The 21,523-nt window shown below is 40.1% G+C and overlaps 1 protein-coding gene across 1 annotated transcript in view; it reads right to left on the reverse strand.

Annotated features, from left to right (window-relative positions):
• Positions 1-21,523, reverse strand: part of LOC111157247 (mitochondrial calcium uniporter dominant negative beta subunit) — a 98,269-nt gene that overhangs the window by 15,419 nt on the left and 61,327 nt on the right. The window contains exons 2-3 of the mRNA XM_022518523.1: positions 2,897-2,972; positions 2,239-2,409 (exon numbers count right to left, since the gene is read on the reverse strand). Of these exons, the coding sequence (XP_022374231.1) occupies positions 2,239-2,409; positions 2,897-2,972 (247 nt within the window). The remainder of the gene's footprint in view (positions 1-2,238; positions 2,410-2,896; positions 2,973-21,523) is intronic.

Here is a 21,523-nt window from a genome sequence, read left to right on the forward strand (position 1 = left end):
AAGAGCTAAGCCACTGTGGCCACAGGACTAAAACCTTCTCTGATCCTGTTTTTATCAGGAAGAAAGTTCCCCTTCCAGTTAAATCCAAAGCCCTTACTGCAGCCTACAATAAAGCTTGCCCTAATCTGTCCCTCCGCTCCTACTTTACCCAGCTGCCTCCTCTGTAGCCACAGTGGCTCAGCTCCCACCCCTGGGCCTCTGCCAGAAGAGCTCACCCATCTACGCAGCTCCCTCTCCTCTTCCAGGTCTTCCCAGAACCTGACCTTAGCGAGCATTCCCCCATCCCCACCCAGGTCCCTGAGAGCATCTCCTCCCACACTGCCCCCCACCAATTCCGAGAGCATCTCCTCCGACAGCACACCCCCCCACCCTGTAAGCATCTCCCCCTACACCATGCCCCCCCTACAGCACTCTCCCCATTCTGTGAGCACCTCCCCCATAACAACCCCCAACTCCAGAGCATCTCCCTGGACACCACATAAACACCGCTTGCTCCACAGGCACTTCCCCACCACCACAGCCCCCCACTCTGCCTTGTCTCTGTAATATTCATTACCTAACACACTACATATTTCCTTCACCCTTTTCTTTCTCTTCTTAAAACATAACCTCAAAAAGAGGAGGACTGTTTTACCTCTGTTGTCCTCTGCTCTGCCTCTGGCACCTAGACCCATGCCTGGAATATGTTAGATGCTCAATTTGTTGAGTAATTTTTAAAATTTAATTCAATTAATTAATATATAGTTATTATTAGTTTCAGAGACAGAGGTCAGCGTTTCATCAGTCTTATACAACAGCCAGCACTCATCACATCAAGTGTCCTCTTTAATGCCCATCACCCAGTTACCCCATCCCCCCACCCTCCTCCCCTCCAGCAACCCTGTTTGTTTCCCAGACTTAAGAGTTTCTTACAGTTTGTCTCCCTTTGTGATTCCGTCTTATTTTTCCCTCCCTTCCCTTTTGATCCTCTGTTTTGTTTCTTAAATTCCACATATGAGTGAGGTCATATGATAACTATCTTTCTCTAACATTTCGCTCAGCATGAGACCCTCTAGAAAATAAATTCTTAATCTCAATTTTTCCAACTTCTGTATCTACCCCTTATTTGGTTCTGGACTTGGACAGGGAAGAAGAATGTTTATTTTCTTTTCAAAACTGTAACAGTAGGGCGCCTGGGTGGCTCAGTGGGTTAAGCCGCTGCCTTCGGCTCAGGTCATGATCTCAGGGTCCTGGGATCGAGTCCCGCATCGGGCTCTCTACTCAGCAGGGAGCCTGCTTCCCTCTCTCTCTCTCTCTCTCTCTCTGTCTACTTGTGATCTCTCTCTGTCAAATAGATAAATAAAATCTTTAAAAAAAAAAAAACTGTAACAGTAATCATTAATGCTTCAATAAGTTTATTCTAAGCATGTAATACTACAATAAAATAAAAATGCAAATTTGGTCATTTATCTCTATTTGTAGCCTCTATGATGGGCTGGGGTAAAGGATTCTTTATTCTATTTTAGGGGCAACAGGTCCAAGACCACTTCAGACCATGAAGACATAAAAGCTAGATCCTAAAACTTGAAATGTCTAGTGATTAAACACCTTACTGGTATTAAAAAATATGTATGTTCTTCCTGAAAGTGAGCCATCAGAAAATATGAGATCATGATGCTTTATAATAAAGATTAATGAAGTATTTGTATAATTATTCACTAGCTACTTTAATCATTAGAGCTGCATTTTGTTTTCTAATTATCCAAATTGTGCTGAAAATTACACATTAATCACTGTCATTAAAATTTTCTCAAGAAAAATTTTAGGGCTAAGATATTGAAATAAGTAACTGAAATTTACATCAAACTTACTCCATTCATTCTTTATTCACTGGAGTTAATTTTTTTTTTTTAAGATTTTATTTATTTGGCAGACAGAGATCACAAGTAGGCAGAGAGGCAAGAAGAGAGAGAGGAGGAAGCAGGCTCCCTGTGGAGCAGAGAGCCCTACACGGGGCTCGATCCCAGAACCCTGGGATCATGACCTGAGCTGAAGGCAGAGGCTTTAACCCACTGAGCCACCCAGGCACCCCTTACTGGAGTTAATTTTCTTATTATTACTGATATACAAAAATGAAGGACACAGTAAAGGCCAACCATTTATTACGCAATGAATTAAAGAATCAACAGTCTAGAATAAGAATAAAATAAAGGTTCAGAAAAAGAAAAAAAAGACAAGTAGAAAAGAATATATATATACCTCCTGTGAAGATGGCTGCCGTTTTGACACCTTTATCTTCATTTTGTAGGTCCTGAAGGAATGAACCAACTGTTGAAGACATTGGTTTGACCACAAATTGACAGCGCTCTTTTCTGGATGGCAAAGTAAGTGTTATCAAGGGAAGGCCGTGTCTATAATTAACTGTTACTTCTGTCGATGAAAAAAAAAGTAGGAATATAGAAATAGGTAAAATTTAGTTTTTTAAAAAGCAACTTTAAATTACAAGGTTCTATGAAGAATGCTTAAATATGGAATTCATAATCCTCTGAATTCCTACAATAGTGCCTTCATTATACTACAATTTACCTATATTCTACCATTCTATAACATTTCGTTAAGCATGTGTCACACTTTATTATAATTATCTGCTTATTGTCTTCCCAGGTGAAGAGTTGGGTTTTTGAGGACAGAAACTGCCTCAAATTCATCTATACCTCATCTGTTGCTGGGGTGGGAGTTTGCCAAAAGACATAGTATGGCAGCAGAAAAGGGAGGAAGTGAACTAGGGACGGGGTGGGGGAAGAGAAAGGAGGGGGACAAGAAGAGTCCGTTTTGCTCAAAACCCCTAATTCTCCTTTTATTTGGAAGAATGTAAATATACTAGCATAGGAATCTAAAAAGTGATAAGAAAGCTTACCATCAGGGGGCACCACTGTACTATAAAGATGTGACTGATAGTATTTAAGATTTCCACACAGCTGCACACACAAAACCTGTAAGAAAGATTATTTCTTCTTTTAGAAAAAGTGGGAAAGCTGAAATAAGTGTCTTTACCAGAAGATTTTCCTAACTTTATAGGACAAGCATGATAAACACTTCAGCTTCCCACACAGACCCAGATAAGCCCTTAGAGAAGCTCGCCAAACCTTTCAGATGGCTTTGTTGGCCCATGTGGTAGGCACTAGACACACGTGACCATTAAAGTTAAAAGGAACACTAATAATTCAGTTTCTCAGTCACCTTTACCACCTTTCAAGTGCTCGACAGCTCTGTGTGGCCGGGGGGCTACGGTGTTTGCACAGAAACAGAACATTTCCATCATCACAGAAAGTTCTATCAGAAAGCACTGCTGGGCCTAGAACATCTAAAATGGCTCCTTGACTGTGGGACACGTTTGAGTTTGTGTTGATGTTTGGTTGACATTTGGACTGGGGCTTAAGGAAGGCCAGATGACATCACCGCACAGCAGGGCACAGAGACGCTGTGGTCACTGAAAGAAAGGGCACTGAGAAATAGGCTTTTGGCACTTCAAAGAACCTACACCAGAGGAATCAGTATCACAGCAACCAGGGTTTTTTCTTCTTTTCCTCTTAAGCAGGCTCCACATCCAGCATGCAGCCAAACATGGGGCTTGAAGTCATGACCCTGAGATCAGGACCTGAAAGAGGTGGGACGCTTGGTCAACTGAACCTCCCAGGTGCCCCAACATCCAGTGTTTTTTAATGTATCACCTTGCAAAGCGTTCCTTAACAATAAGTGTGTCAGGAATTATCCAATGAAGAATTCTTTTTCTGACTTTTTAAAAGAGTTTTAAGTAATCTCCGCACCCAACGTGGGGCTCGAACTCACAACCTCGAGAATCAAGAGTTGCACACTCCACAAAGTGAACTGAACTTCCCAGGTGCCCCCAAAACGCTTTCCAAAATTCTATTTGTCAAGTTTTCATTTATGCAATAAATCAAATAGTTAAAAATGTGCTCACTGCTCTGAAAAATCAACAATGACAATGACTCAAATGATGTTCCGTTACGCTCAAAATCAAAACAATGGTGTTAATAAGTTAAAACATTCAGCTACACATTTCTAGGATTAAACACAACATAGGCTATTACTTACAACAAAATATCATCTGTCACGTTAATTTAAGGCCGTTCATTTGAATTTTATTTCTAAATATAACTCACTACTAAGATGAAAAGGAAGAAAACCCTGACTATGTCTTAAGATAGATGCAGCTCTCAAAGAATAAAGATACGAAGAAGTTTTCCAAGTTTGGATATTGGATAGTACAATACTGTTGTTTTTTTCCTACCACTTTTAAACTACAAGAAACCAAGTATCCACTTGAAAACACATCAGAATTCTCTACCAAAATACTTCTTTAAAAATATTTAATGATATAAACAATTCTCCATATATATAAAAGGCAAATATAAAACCGCAGAGTGTAAAAGTGAAAGTCTTGCCCTTTCCTTCTGCACCAAAACCTCCCTCCACCACTGTTAGAGGTGACGAAGACTCTCTCCTCGTCTAAAGTTCAGTCTGGATCCTCTAGGCCTGACTAAGCCCCATCCTGGCGCGTGTCCTCTAAGAACCCCTTTTAGCAAGAATCCTGTCAGTATGGCCAGAATCCTCCACCCTCCATATCCAACCAAATTCCTCATTCTCCACAGTCCCCCCATGTATACATATTACCTGATCATTCTCATCTGCCTTCAGCAAGAATCCTAGTAGTCAGTTCAGCTAAGAATTACCCTGCCCTCTCGAGTTATTTTCCATCAATCCTGCCCTTCCATATAAATCCCCGTTTTGCCTTGCTGTATTTGGAGTCGAGCCCAATCTCTCTCCCCACCGCAAAACCCTCTAGTTACAGTCCCCTTGAATAAACTCAACCTTACAACAGGGCCATGAAACTTTTTTTCTTTTAAGATTTTTATTTATTTATTTGACAGAGAGAGACACACGAGAGAGGGAACACAAGCAGGGGGAGTGGAAGAGGGAGAAGCAGGCTTGCTGCTGAACAGGGAGCCTGTTGTGGGGCGCAATCCCAGGACACTGGGATCATGACCTGAGCCGAAGCAGACGCTTAATGACTGAGCCACCCAGGCACCCCCATGAACCTTTTTTTTTTTTTTTTTTTTAAGATTTTATTTATTTGACAGACAGAGATCACAAGTAGGCAGAGAGGCAGGCAGGGGTGGGGGGGAAGCAGGCTCCCTGCTGAGCAGAGAGCCCGACGTGGGGCTCAATCCCAGGACCCTGAGACCATGACCTGAGCCGAAGGCAGAGGCTTAACCCACTGAGCCACCCAGGCACCCCAGCCCATGAACCATTTTTTTAACAGTAGTTTCGTAAGTATCCTTCCAGGATTTTTCCCTCTCTGTTACCACTTTACATACTAGCTAAATTTTATCCTAGAGTCTATCTATAGCTAGACAGCTTATGAGTTAGGTTTTAGATGCCAATGTTAATTCCCGATCAGGAAGTATTTATCATTTAATGTGCTGATGGAAGTTTCTGGTCTACTACTGAGGAGATCATTTTAGAGGCAACCACTTGACAACAAGGAAATTCTGAAAGGTACGGCAGCCAGAGAAAACTCTCAGAGGTTTCTCAAGCATTTGCCCGCCCTCTAAGAATCACCTGAAGAGCACAGTATCATCTACTGTGAAGTAGACTGGGCTTGCTAAAAACAGATTCCTGGACTCCACCCTGAGATTTTAGATCTAGTAAGTCTGAGGTCAGGTGGGAGAATTTGCATTTTCAGTAAGCCCCAGGGTTATACCGGAAGTTACAGGTGTGAGGCTCATGCTCGGAGCAGCTGGGCTCTAAAAGACCCTCGGTGACCCTCAGGGCACTACACTAAATTTCTGCACAGAACCATTTTGATTGATGATAACTCATGAAAGCCCCTTCTTTATCTACAAATCCTGTCATTCCCTCAAGGTCCAGCTCAAAAGCCATTTCCTCTTTAAGTCTTCCCGGGAGATCACAATGGTCATAGTGGAGAGAACACAGGCTTTGCAAGCAGAGCAAGTGCGAATCTCAGCTTCGATATATACCAGCCTGCTGGATCTTAGACAGGCAGAGTGATCAGGAAGATAGGGGTTATGAGAACGAGGAGGAGATGGCTATATTAGAAGATGACAAAAGGGAAAATATCATTAACATAGGAGAGGTCTAATTCAGCTTCAAAGTAAAAGGGAGGCAGGTGTTAGTAGAAAGAAGCTGTGCAATGAGCCTATGTCCGGGCCAATTAACAAGACCAGACTGCTTCTAACGCTCTGCCATACTTTCCATTAAATTTATTATTGTTAATAAAATCAAGATGCGGTTTCTTTGTTTTTACATTTTTTAAAATGTGACCCAGTGATCCCACCTCCTAGTTGTTTACTCTAGAGAAATGAAAACTTAACTTCACGCGACCTGTACAAATGCTATTTCCTTTCCACCCACTAGTGTGCCATCTCCCTGGGAGCAGGGAGGGGTCTGGTCTGGTTCACTGCTGTATCCCCTGACACACCTGACATGCAAGATAGGGGCTCAATAATTATATGTTAAATAAATGTGGGAATACCTTCGAGCTGGTAAGGGAAAATAACTTTCAACCTAGAACACTATCTCAGGAAAATTACTGAAGGTTGAAGGAAAAGAGTTTTCAGATATACAGAGATCACAGTTTCCTTCCCATACATCTTTGTTGAAGAACTTCGTCAGGAAAAAGGGAATTAACCCCTGATGGAAGAGAACATCATTATGGGCTGAATTGCGTTGTGTCTTCCCTCTAACCCACAGATTCACGTTGAAGCCGTAACCTCCAGTACCTCTGAATGCAAATATATTTTGAGGAGGTAATTAAGTCAAAATGGGGACATGAGTGTGAGCCCTAATCTACTATGACTGGTGTCCTTCCAAGAACAGGAGATTTGGGCACAAACATGAGCATACACAGAGGAAAAACCATGTAAGGACACAATGAGAAGACGGCCATTCAGAAGCCATGGAGAGAGGACTCAGAAGAAACCAAACTTGCCAACACCTTCACCTCAGACTTCTGTCTTCCAGAACTGTAAGGAAACAAAGCTATTGTTTAAGCCACTCAGCCTGAGGTACTTTGTCAAGAAAGCCCCAGGAAACAGATACAAACACCAAAGCTATAAAATATAATGGTAAATAAACTATTCATTTTAAGAAGTTTTAAACCATTTTTTCATGTTAAAATGATCGTTAAATTCTAAGCAAGATTTGGTATGTTACACTGAATGGATTCTCAGAACATGTGAAGATCCTTGTCATGTTCAGGAAGAGGGCAAAGACAGTGAAAAACTTAAGACTTTGTTAGAAAAACTGTAATTACGTGTGTATGTTAAACACTTGAAGGAAACCACTCAGGGCACCTGGGTGGCTCAGTGGGTTAAAGCCTTGCCTTCTCGGCTCAGGTCATGATCCCAGGGTCCTGGGAATGAGTCCCGTCTTGGGCTCTCTGCTCAGCAGGGAGCCTCTTTCTCCGTCTCTCTCTGCCTGCCTCCTCTCTGCCTACTTGTGATCTCTGTCTGTCAAACAAATACACAAAATCTTAAAAAAAAAAAAAAAAAGGAAACCACTCAATCTACAGTTTCTTAAGTGCTAGAAAAAAAATAGAACATTTTCAAGGAAAGCAGAAAAAAGCAAAAAGCTTTTAAAAACTAGAAGACCAAAAAAAAAAAAAAAGACTAAAAGAAATGTAAAAAAAAAAAAAAAAAGTCACTGTGGCAACTTGAGAAATATAGAAAACAGACATGTACAATCCCAACCCGACTTCATTTATGCGAGCCTTCCTTCAGATATATATGTTCTTGTAATCACAGCCCATGGAGAGCTGATCATTAATGTTTTATAATCATTTACCTACCTCAAAAACTTTTCGTAAACAAAATAATTTTTTTTAAATTTTTTTTAAAGATTCACACATATGCTGATTTTTTTCTTACAAATATGCAAAGGCAATTCAAGGAGAAAGATAACTTTTCTTTTTTTTTAATAAGACTTTATTTTCTTATAGCAGTTTTTAAGTTTACAGAAAAATTGAGACAAAGGTACAGAGATTTCCTGTATAGCCTCTGCCCCATGCATGACCTCCCCTACTAGCAACACCCTCTGGAGTGGTCCATTGTTAACAACTGGTGAGCCTACACGGACACATCATAACCACCCACGGTCAACAGCTTACATCAGGGCTCACTCTTGGTGTACATTCAGTGACTCTGGACAAACACATAATGGCATGTCTCCACCATTATAGTATCATACAGAGTAGGTTAATTGCCATAAAAAACTGCTCTGCCTATTCATCCCTTTCTCTCTCACCACCCCAACTCCTGGCAATCACTGATCTTTTTACTGTCTCCATAGTTCTGTCTTTTATTATCATTATTATAACATATAATGTATTATTTGTTTCAGGGGTACAGGTCTGTCTCACACAATTCACAGCGCTCACCATAGCACATACCCTTCCCAATGTCCATCTCCCAGCCACCCTATCCCGCCCACCCCCCTCCACTCCAGTAACCCTCAGTTTGTTTCCTGAGATTGAGTCTCTTATGCTTTGTTTCCCTCTCTGGTTTCATCTTACTTCATTTTTCTCTCCCTTGCCCTATGATCCTCTACCTTGTTTCTCTAATTCCACATATCAGTGAGATCATATGACTATTGTCTTTCTCTGACTGAATTATTTTGCTTAGCATAATACCCTCTAGTTCTATTCACATCATTGCAAATGGCAAGTTGTCTTTTTTATGGCTGCATAATATTCCATTGTATATCTATACTACATCTTCTTTATCCATTCATCTGTTGGTAGACATCTAGGCTCTTTCCATAGTTTGGCTATTGTGGACATTGCTGCTATAAACATTGGAGTGCAGGTGTCCCTTCAGATTACATCTGTATCTTTGGGGTAAATACCCAGTAGTGCAATTGTTGGGTCATAGGGTATTACTATTTACAACTTTTTGAGGAACCTCCATGCTGTTTCCCAGAATGGTTGCACCAGTTTGCATTCCCACCAACAGTGTAGGAGGGTTCCCCTTTCTCCATATCCTTGCCAGCATCTGTCATTTCCAGACTTGTTAATTTTAGCCATTCCAACTGGTGTGAGGTGGTATCTCATCATGGTTTTGATCTGTATTCCCCTGATGCCAAGTAATGTTGAGCACTTTTTCCATGTATCTGTTGGCCATTTGGATGGATGTCAGAACAGAAATGTCTGTTCATGTCTTCTGCCCATGTCTTGATTGGACTATTTGTTCTTTGGGTGTTGAGTTTGATAAGTTCTTTATATATTTTGGATACTAGCCCTTTATCTGATATGCCATTTGCAAATATCTTCTCCCATTCTGTCAGTTGTCTTTTAGTCTTTTAGTTTTGTTGATTGTTTCCTTTGCTGTGCAAAAGCTTTTTAACTTGATGCAATCCCAATAGTTCATTTTTGCCCTTGCTTCCCTTGCCTTTGGCTAGGAAGAAGTTGCCGAGGCTAAGGTTGAAGAGGTTGCTGCCTGTGTTCTCCTCAAGGATTTTGATGGATTCCTGCCTCACTGAGGTCTTTCATTCATTTTGAGTCTATTTTTATGTGTGGTGTAAGGAAATGGTCCAGTTTCATTCTTCTGCATGTGGCTAATTTTCCCAACACCATTTGTTGAAGAGACTGTCTTTTTTCTATCGGACATTCTTTCTAGCTTTGTCAAAGAGTAGTTGACCATAGAACTGAGGGTCCATTTTTGGGCTCCCTGTTCTGTTTCATTGATCTGTGTGTCTGTTTTTTTGTCAGTACCATACTGACTTAATGGTTACAGCTTTGTAATAGAGCTTAAAGTCTGGGATTGGGATGCCACCAGCTCTGGTTTTCTTTTTCAACAATCCGCTGGCTATTCGGGGTCTCTTCTGGTTCCATACAAATTTTAGGATTACTTGTTCCATTTCTGCGATAAAAAGTTGATGGTATTTTGACAGGGATTGCTTTAAGTGTAGCACAGACATTTTACCAATATTTGTTCTTCCAATCCATGAGCATAGAATGTTTTCCCATTTCTATGTGTCTTCTTCAATTTCTTTCATAAGTATTCCATAGTTTTCTGAGCACAGATTCTTTGCCTCTTTGGTTAGATTTATTCCAAAGTAACTTACGGTTTTGAGTGAAATTATAAATGGGATTAACTTCTTAATTTCTCCTTCTTCTGTCTTGCTGCTGGTGTATAGAAATGCAACTGATTTCTGTGCATTTATTTTTTAAAAATATTTTATTTATTTATTTTAAAGAATTTATTTATTTGACAGAGAGAGATCACAAATAGTGAGGCAGGCAGGCAGAGAAAGGAGAAAGCAGGCTCCCCACTGAGCAGAGAGCCCAATGCCAGACTCTATCCCAGGACCCCAAGATTATGACCTGAGCTGAAGGCAGAGGCTTAACCCAGTGAGCCACCCAAGTGCCTCTCTGTGCATTTATTTTATATCCTGACACTTTACTGAATTCCTATATGAGTTCTAGAAGTTTTGGGGAGGAGTCTTTTGGGTTTTCCACATGAAGTATAATATCATCTGCAAAGAGTGAGGATTTAACTCCTCTTTGCCAATTTGGATGCCTTTTAATTCTTTTTATTGTCTGATTACTGAGGCTAGGACTTCTGGTACTACGTTGAACAGCCTTGCTGTGTTCCTGACCTTAGGGGAAAGCTCTCAGTTCTTCCCCATTGAGAATGATATTCGTTGATGATATTGCAGTATTACCCTCTATCCCTACCATGTAAAGAGTTTCAATCAAGAAAGGATGCTGTATTTTGTCAAAGGATTTTTCTGTATCTATTGAGAGTTATCATATGGTTCTTGTCCTTTATTAAAGTAGTGTATCACACTGATTGATTTGTGGATGTTGAACCAAACTTGCAGCCCAGAAATAAATCCCACTTGGTCCTGGTGAATAAACCTTTCAATGTACTGTTGGATCCTACTGGCTAGTATTTTGGTGAGAATTTTGGCATCCCTGTTCACCAGGAATACAGGTCTATAATTCTCCTTTTTGGTGGGGTCTTTGTCTGGTTTGGGGATCAAGATAATGCTGATCTCATAAAATGAGTTTGGAAGTTTTTCCTTCCATTTCTACTTTTTGGAACAGTTTCAGGAGAAGAGGTATTAATTCTTCTTTAAATGTTTGGTAGAACTGCCCTGGGAAGCCATCTGACCCTGGGCTCTTGCTTGTTGGGAGATTTTTGATGACTGCTTCAGTCTCCTTGCTAGTTATGGGTCTGTTCAGGTTTTCTATTTCTTCCTGGTTCAGGTTTGGTAGTTTATACTCTAAGAATGAATCCATTTCTTCCAGATTGTCTAATTTGCTGGCATGTAGTTGCTCATAATATGTTCTTATAATTGTTTGCATTTCTTTGGTGTTGGTTGTCATCTCTCCTCTTTCACTCATGATTTTATTAATTTGGGTCCTTTCTCTTTTCTTTTTGAGAAGTCTGGCCAGGGATTTATCAATCTTATTAATTCTTTCAAAGAATCAGCTCCTAGTTTCATTGATCTATTCTACTGTTCTTTTTGTTTCTGTTTCATGGATTTCTGCTCTGATCTTTATTATTTCTCTTCCGCTCAGTGTAGGCTTTATTTGCTATTCTTTTTCAGCTCCACTAGGTGTAGAGTTAGGTTGTATATTTGAGGCCTTTCTGGTCTCTTGAGAAAGGCTTGTATTGCTATCTACCTCCCTCTTAGGACCACCCTTCCTGCATCCCAAAGATTTTAAACAGTTTTCATTTTCATTTGTTTCCATGAATTTTTTTAAATTCTTCTTTAATTTCCTGGTTGACCCATTCTTTCTTTAGTAGGCTGCTCCTTAGCCTCCATGTATTTGAGTTCTTTCCAACTTTCCTCTTGTGATTGGGCTCAAGTTTCAAAACACTGTGGCCTGAAAACATGCAGGGAATGATCCCAATCTTTTGGTATCAGTTGAGAGCTGATGTGTGACCTAGTATGGGATCTATTCTGGAGACTGTCCCATGTGCAGTAGAGAAGAATGCATCTTCTGCTGCCTTAGGATGGAATGTTCTGAATATGTATGTGAAGTCCATCGGTCCAGTGTGTCATTCAAAGCCCTTATTTCCTTGTTAATCTTTTGCTTAGATGATCTGTCCATTTCAGTGAAGGGGGGGGTGTTAAAGTCCCCTACTGTTATTGTATTACTGTCGATGTACTTCTATGATTTTGTTATTAATTGGCTTATATAATTGGCTGCTCCCATTTTAGGGGCATAGATATTTACAATTAGATCTTTTTGTTGGATAGACCCTTTAAGTATGATATAGTGTCCTTCCTCATCTTTTATTTCAGTCTTTGGTTTAAGATCTAATTTGTGGGCGCCTGGGTAACTCAGTGGGTTAAGTCTCTGCCTTCAGCTCCGGTCATGGTCTCAGGGTCCTGGGATCAAGCTCCACATCGGGCTCTCTGCTTGGTGGAGAGCCTGCTTCTCCCTCTCTCTCTGCCTGCCTCTCTGCCTACTTGTGATCTCTGTCAAATAAATAAATAAAATATTTAAAAAAATCTAATTTGTCTGATACAAGGATTCCCACCCAGCTTTCTTTTGATGTCCATTAGCATGATAAATGGTTTTCCACCCCCTCACTTTAAATCTGGAGGCATCTCTGGGTCTAAAATGAGTCTCTTTACAGACAGCAAATCTATGGGTCTTGCTTTTTTATCCAACCCAATACCCCGTGTCTTTTAATTGGGGTACTTAGCATTTACATTCAGGGTGACTACTGAAAGATATGGATTTAGTGCCATTGTATTGCCTGTAAGGTGGTTGTTACTATATATTGTCTCTGTTCCTTACTGGTGTATGTTACTCTTGGGCTATCTCTTTGCTTAGAGGGCCTCTTTCAATATTTCTTGAAGGCCTTATTTGGTGATCACAAATTCTCATAATTTCTCTTTGTCCTGGAAGCTTTTTATCACTCCTTCTATTTTCAATGACAGCCTAGCTGGATTAAGTATTCTTGGCTGCATATTTTTCTCATTTAGTACCCTAACAAAATAATTTTAAATACCCCATAAACATTTATCCTACAGATGTACCAGAATTTACTATTTACCTATTGCTGGACATTTCCATTTCATACACCATTTCCATATATTTCTATATATTTCTCATCAGAAAATGCATGCTCATTTTTAGAAAATCTACACATCATAGATTCACAGAAAGAAAAGTCATCCAAAAAGCCATCATCTAGAATTACTCCAGTTAACACTGATGTGTACCTTCCAGGTTATTTTCTATGTATTATATTCAATTTTTCACCATTACAGCTAAACTGATTCTAAACATCTTCATATGTAAATCTTTCTTTGAATTTTTTTCCTTCAGAGCAGACTGCAGGATGATTAAATCACAAATCAGTAATAATTTGGGGATCTGATAACGTATTATCAAACTTCTTGTTGGGAATATCTTCTTTGCGTCATGTTGTTCTACTCAGTACAACTCCGTATTAATAGTAGTCTGAACCCAAGCAAGCAAATCTTCATAAGGTTCAGAATCGAACAATAACAGACACATCTGGGCATCCCTGGAGGAACCAGCTTCCTGCTGGAGGCTCACCAGATGTCCTTACTGGGACAGCCCACCAATACCTCAACCTCAATACCTCCTGAACCGAGGACCTGATCCTCTCCTTTATTCCTTATTTTGATGAACTCACACCACTAATGACCAGTTGTTAGAACTAGAGCCCTGAGAGCTATCCGCAACAACTAATATTCTATAAAATCAACTGGTAGACCTGTATTTTCAAATGAACTACTACAAAGGCATGCTGGTTCTAATTTACACAGATCCCTTGAATCCTCTCCCTCCATCTCCACCCCCACTGCCCTCTTTCAGGGCCTCATCATCTTGCCTAGATCACTGCAGCAGATTCCTAATTGGCTTCTCCCACATCCTTTCCATAGTAAGATCTACTGCAATCTCCTGAAATCATATAAAGTCAAACTATTTCTAGATTTAAAAAACTCTCTTTGCTCTCTATTGCAAAGAGAAACAATTTCAAAGATAACTTTCCATGAACTGATTCTTGTCTGGTTCTCTGGTCTCACCTTACCATCACCAGCACCACCCACCTCCCTACCCTGGATTTCAGACTCAGGAAACACTGCAGTTTCTGGATTAGCGTGCACTGTTGAATGCTTCCTTGCCTTTTGCACTCTTTTCCACCCTATAAAAACTATTCCTACTGCAAAACAAAAACAAAAACAAAAACAAAAAAACACAGAACTCTGTTCTTACTATCACTTTCTTGCCTGTTACAATCAAGTGACCTTCCTCTTCAAAGACCAAGCCGTCCTCAGCTGCTTTCCATCGTCTACATTCAAAATCTTAACTCCATCTCATCTCATTACTACTCACACCACAGATTCAGCAGGCAGACACGATCTGCTATCTCTCATCTTCAAAAAATTTCCAAACCCTCCACTAGCCACATAGCCCTCCAGCTACTGCCCCGTTCATAGGCTCTCCTTAACCACACCTTTCAGTTTATCTAAGCTGGCATCCTCCACTCCCATTCACTCTTTAACATACTACCACAAGGCTTCTATCTCCATCCCCTCAACTCTTGCCAGACCTCTCCCAAGGTCCAGCATTTAGTCCAAATGCTGGACTAACACGTGCCCTTACATAATCCTATACCTCTAAAACTGTATTTACCCAGAACAAAACTCCTGATTGACCCCCTGAAATCTGTAACTCTGGTTCCATCCTACCCCTGCAGTAACTGACCCACCGTTATCCTAGCTGCTCAAGTGAAACCCAGGAGTTGTTCTTGATGCCATCAATTTCATCAACCCACCCATTCTATCTGCCTAGTTTATACACTTCTCTCCATTTTTATTGTTAATGTTGGTCCAGGCCACTGTAACATTTCCCAAACTCATTTACTTACTTCCACCCTTGCTCTCCTCTATGCTACCCTCCTCAAAGCAGCAGAAGTGTTGATCTTAAAATGTAAACACAATCATCTCACTCTTCCGTTTAAAATTTTTCAATGGATTCCCTTTGTAATTCAACAAAATAAAAGCTTATCATGGCCAATGAGATGCTGCTTGTCTCATTGCCTTTCTTCCTTGCTTACTTCCACTGATCCTACTGGTTACCTCTCAATTCCTAGAACTTGACAAATTTTTCAGATCTCAGGCTTGTAGCACATGCTGCTCTCCATCTCAAATATTCTTCTTACCTTCTTTGTATAGCTAGATGTTTTACACGCAATATCTTATTTAATCTTTCTAGCAACCATATGAGGTGCGTACGATTGCTTCCCATCCTTTTTCCCCCTATTCAAATGTATTTATCACTTAATTGATCTAGCAAATAAGCTTAGCATTTATGTAATAGGAAGTAGAGAGCTGGAGTTGGTAAACAAGAGCCTGTGGGGTGAATCCAGCATGCCCCTCCCCCAGTTTTCAAAAATAAACTTTATATTTTAAGTCAATTTTAGAATAGTAAAACTGAGCAAAGTACAGAGAGTTACATACCTTCATCTCTTCCCACCCCCATACCACCGGCCTCCCCAGTATCAACATCCAGCACCAGCATGGTACAACTGTTCCAGTCTGTGAACCCATATTCATTCACACATCATTTTCATCCAAAGTCCATAGCTGACATTAGGGTTCATTCTTGGTTGGACATTCTATGGGTTTTAACACCTGCATGATGACTTGTGCCCACCACCGCAGCACGACGCGGAACAGTTTCCTAAACATCCTAAATGCTCTGCCTCCCTCTCACGCCTCGGCCCCCAGCAACCACCGATCTTTTCACTGTCGCCACAGTTTCACCTTGTCCAGAATGTCATACAGTCAGAATCATACAGTGTGTGTAGCCCCTTCAGACTGGCTTCTTTCATTTAGTATGCATTCAAGGGGGTTCCACGTCTCTCCACTTGATCACTTATTTCAAGTTTTTTAATCAAAATATATTTGATGTACAGCACTGTGTAAATTTAGGTGAACAACTTGTTGATCTGATACATTTAGGACTGCCATATCATTAGTTAGCACCTCTCTGACATCACATAATTGTCATTTCTTTTTCGGGATGGGAATGATTAAGATGTAGGCTCTCAGTAAGTTTGATCATGATAATATTGTATATACTGCTCATTTCATTTTAGTGCTGAATAATATTCCATTGTCTCAATGGACCACAATTTATCCACTAGCTTACTGAGGTATCTTGGATGCTTCTCAATTTTGGCCACTATCAATAAAGTTGCTATAAAGAACTACATGCAGGTTGTTTCCCGTATCTTAATTATTAGAATACTGGAACACAAGGAGATTAAGTCAGTTAATAAGGGAGCACAGTCAAGCACTTAGGAGCTCCCATTCTTTCAACTGCTTCACTGTCCTGTCAGTACTGTCACCCTGTGGGACAGGACACAGAACCGCACCCGGGTCAGGTGATCATACACTGTGCCCACACCTGTGCAGAGCAGGGCACTCTGTTTCCAGACCAAGTGTAAAAATGTAAAAAAAGTTTTACACGTGTAAAAAAAAAAAAAAAAAAAAAAGATTTTGTGGAACAAGGGGTCTGAAGAAGAGGAAAAAATATTAGATATTTCTATTACAAACAAATCTTAAGAAACTGCATTCATACAATTCATTAATTGTAAATAATGTGTTCTTGAGCCAATATACTCTAATATTTCAACAGGTCAACATGCGTGGTAACAGACCAACCATTAGTCTAGTATCATCTGTATGGGTTGTGGTCCTTTGTTATTTGCTCTCCAAACATTTCTTTTTGAAGTGAAGAGAGGAAAGGAGTGAATGAGGAAAGGAAGAATGAAGATACACAGACACACATATACATACAAACACACACACACATACACAAAACACACGAGCACATGAATTTTAGGGATCCTGCTGGGATCAGTCCAGACAACGGCTTAAATGCCAAGTGCTCAGAAGAGATATTAACATGGTCTTGCTAGGATACTACGCTAAACATGTGGAAGCTATGGCTGTGTTACATACACATTATTTCTGTTTTTGTTCTGTTTCAGTCATGTTATAAACTACTCTTCCTGGACTATCCAGATCAAAGAGAAAACTTTAACGCTGATGATTCACTTAGCACCTGAGACAGACAGAAGCCTTAGTTAAGCTCAGCCCAGTGTGTGCTAAAAAATGCAAAATTTTTTAGGCAGATTTAAAATGTAACCTAAAGGGATGCCTGGGTGGCTCAGTCATTAGGCATCTGCCTTCAGCTCCAGTCATGAGGCCAGGGTCCCGGGATCGACCCCCATGTCCCGACGCAACTCATGGTGTCCTGACATGTTGGTGTCCTGACATGTCTGTCTCCTGACATGTCCGTGTCCTGACATGTCAGGCTCCCTGCTCAGCACGGAGCCTGCTTCTCCCTCTCCTACTCCCCTGCTTGTGTTCCCTCTCTCACTCTCTGTCAAATAAATAAATAAAATCTTTAAAATAAAATAAATAAAATGTAGAGACAAGTCAGAAGAGCTCATAAAAAATGAGCTCTTTATAAATGTTTAATTTAGGGGAAGGAGAGAGAAGGAACAAAGAAGCAAAAAAAAATCATGAAAGCTCAAGGGCTCAGTGTGGGGTTTTACAAAAAATCATGATAGAACACTAATGAACCCAAGGACAAGCTTCAAAGCAAAACAATTATCTAATCAAGATTACCTGCCTGCTTCACACATTCCACACAAGAACTCCATATTAGGTGGTACATAAAAATAGGGTTTATTTTTTTTTAAAAGATTTTATTTATTTATTTGACAGAGATCACAAGTAGGCAGAGAGGCAGGCGGTGGGGGGGTGAGGGTGGGGGGGGCAGGCTCCCTGCTGAGCAGAGAGCGGGATGCGATTCCGGGCTTGATCCCAGGACCCTGGGATCATGACCTGAGCCGAAGGGCAGAGGCTTTAACCCACTGAGCCACCCAGGCACCCCATAAAACAGGGTTTAAAATATTGAGTTTTGGGGTGCCTGGCTGGCTCAGTCGGTAGAGCATGGGACTCTTGATCTCAGGGTCATGAGTTCAAGCCCTACACTGTGTACAGAGCTTAGATTAAAAACAAAACAAAATCACCACCAACAACAAAATATTGTTTTATTATTTTTTTATTCTTGTATTTTACTCATTTTCTCTTTTGGTATTTCTTCTGCATTCTTAGTCCTTCTGTATTAAATTTTGCTCAGTACAGCTTTGAGTTAATGTTTTCAAAGAGATCTTTTGTATGGGTAATAAAGTCCTCAGTCCAGGCTGTTAATAAATTTGGCAATTTCTGTCTTTTTCACTGTTGAATTTCATCTGTTTACATTTATTATCTCAGATAAATATAGATATCTGGGGGCGCCTATGTGGCTCAGTCAGTTAAGTGTCTGCCTTTGGCTCAGGTCATGATCCTAGGGTCCTGGGATCGAGCCCCACCATCAGGCTGAGCAGGGAGCTGCTTCTCCCTCTGCCTGCCCCTCCCCCACCCCCTGTTCATTCTCTTTTTCTCTCTCTCAAATAATCAAATAAAATCATTAAAAAATATATTGATATCTGCCATCCTATTTTGTGTTTTCTCTTTATCCTGACTTTCTTTGTTTCCTTCCTCTTTCTTATATTCTAATAATATAATGAAAAAAAAAATACTCCAGTATCTCTACTGGTTTAAAAGTACATGGCTTTTTTTTCTATCCCTCTAGTGTTTGCTTTTTACATTCTAAGACATTCTTACTTGGTTTAGTGTGTAAAGTTAATTTCTTTACCTTGCTGCTGAACAACAATAAAGGATTTAGACTGCATCAGTCACAATGAAGAAGGAATGATTTCCACTTTTTCAGAAACCCTAAACTGTCATTACAACTATTGTTTATATAGTGACTGTTTCTTCAATTCATCTGTATGCTTTCCAACTATTTTGCTCTCCATTTCTGCTTACATTCTGTTTTCTTAGGTGTTCAATTTCTTCTTCCAGAGAAGAACTTTCAATAATCTTTTAGTCTCTCAGCCTTTAGTTTGCTGAAACAGATAGTTTACTCAACAGAGTACTCCAAGTTATTTCCCCTCAGATCTTTGAAGATATTCTTTTCCCTCTGGCCTCTATTAAAACATCTTCTAGGGGCATCTGGGTGGCTCTATTGGTTAAGCGTCTGCCTTCGGCTCAGGTCATGATCCCAGGATTCTGGGATCAAGCCTGCATCAGAGCCCCCATCCAGCTCCCTGCTTAGCTGGGAGTCTGCTACTCCCTCCCCTTACCCTCTACTTGTGCTCTCTCGCACACGCTCTCTCAAATAAATCAAATCTTAAAAAAAAAATAAATAAATAAATAAATAAATAAATAAATAAAACATCTTCTGTAAATTTACGATTTTCTGAGATTTTCTTCGGTCTTTCTGCTTCTGGGTTCTGCAATTTCACTACAGTGTCAGGTACAAATGTGACTTTGTTTTTGCTGCTTGGGACTGATAATGCTTCTTCAATCTAAGGATTCCTCTAAAAAGGGCACTCATAGAGGGTGAGAGGAGTGACACAAAGGTGGGAAGTCGGACTTTGACTGTGGCTGGAGGACATCCCTGCTCAGGGGCAGCCAGCATGGGGGTAAAGCGGCCTAAGCATACTAAAAGGGCTGGCAGGATCCAGATGGAATGAAGAAGGCATCTGCACGGAGGGTAAGCTAAGAACAAGCTGTTGGAGACCAATCAGGTGAGGAAAGCATCTACGTAGGGGAAGGAGTGGTGGCAGAGATTAGAGGCTGTCACATACAGAAAAACTGATCAGGGATGCCTGGGTGGCTCACTGGGTTAAAACCTCTGCCTTCAGCTCAGGTCATGATCTCAGGGTCCTCAGGTCATGATCTCAGGGTCCTGGGATCAGCTCCGCATCGGGCTCTCTGCTTAGCAGGGAGCCTGCTTCCTCCTCTCTCTCTGTCTTCCTCTCTGCCTACTTATGATCTCTGTCAAATAAATAAATAAAATCTTAGGGGGGAAAAAACTGATCAAATAAGCAAATATATCAAGATTAGTGGAAGTCAGACTTATCCTGTCAAAAAAGGAGCTACAATATGTAAAGGAGAAAACTGGAATGAATTCTATAGTATTGGAATGAAATGGAAAGCACTGGTAGGAGTTCATGGTTTTTAATACACAAAACTATAAATAAAACCAACAAGATAAATATAAAAAATTTTTAAAAATTCAAGTGTTTAGGGTCTATATGTTTATACAATATATCTAAATTTCATATATTTATATATTTTATACTTATATGGGTGTATCCTCTCTTTCCATGGGAGGGGCCGGGTGTGAGCAGTAAAGTTCTAGTAATGACCCTATGGAGCATCTAGATTTTGGCTCCTAAGTACCATTCTTATCCAAAGGGAACCAGGGTTCTTTGGAAAAATGGCTAATCCCTGGGCTGGGACACAAGAAGGACAAAATGAGCCCGAGGCCTCTTGCTGTGGGGGTTCTCAATGAATAATGGGATGCATATCACAAAGATGCAGAAATCAACTTAAAGGGAGTTCTCAATGGTCAAAATTTAGAATGATTTGAGCATTAAAATAATGGCAGTAACAGATGGATAATCCATTGAAGAAAACCAGAAACCATGAGTCCATTTCGATATAATTAAGTAAATGGAAAAAATTAAAGTCTGATAAGGAACAAGATATTCACACATATACCTCCACACAAAAGCATTAATTCCAAGGGAAAAATAGTAAATTGAAAAGAAAGAGGTCTTTCGGGCACCATCTTAATCAGGTGATCAGAGTGACTAGTCTCAGTAATGGGGCCAGAAGGAAATCAAGCCCTGAGACTACATGTACCAGTGGGAAAGTGCTAACGAAGACGCATAACCTGAATCGAATCAAAAGGAAACCCCAGTCACACCCAAACAGAGACACTGTACAGTAATCTTCATAAGAGTCAAAATCGTTCCAAGTCAAAGAAACAATGTTAGTTTCAGACTGAAGGAGATATGACAGATTCAACTGTGATTCTGAGCTTTTGACATTAAGGAACATTAATGGGAAAACTGGCAATATTTGAAGGGGTCTACAGATTGGATGGTGGTAATGTGCCCATGTTAATTTTCTGATTTGGAGGGTCATTTGTGATTAAATTAGAGAATGTCTTTGTATTTGAGGGGGAATGGCATCACGTTAATGACTTATTCTCAGATTATTTCTGAACTTTCCTCCTACTGCATTTTGCTTGTTCTAAAATAACACAATGCTATAAACAATAGGTTAGACAAATTAAACTTATCATTTATTCTAAAAAATAGTTTAGATGAACTAAACTAAAATTATCATTTCCAGAGAGAAGCAACCTATTAACCAGTGGTCAAATATTAAATAAACTTTACTTTTTTACTGTATGCCAGTAAAAAAGTATGGCTACTTGGAGATTTGAAAAATATTTTAAAAGAAAAAAATATGGGGAAAAAAAAAAAACCCAAGCACAGAAACTCATTAAGGGTACCCTTAGCCAGTT

This window comes from Enhydra lutris, unplaced genomic scaffold (assembly GCF_002288905.1).
Source record: "Enhydra lutris kenyoni isolate GAN:26980312 unplaced genomic scaffold, ASM228890v2 scaffoldscaffold3, whole genome shotgun sequence".
NCBI classification, from domain to species: Eukaryota; Metazoa; Chordata; class Mammalia; order Carnivora; family Mustelidae; genus Enhydra; species Enhydra lutris.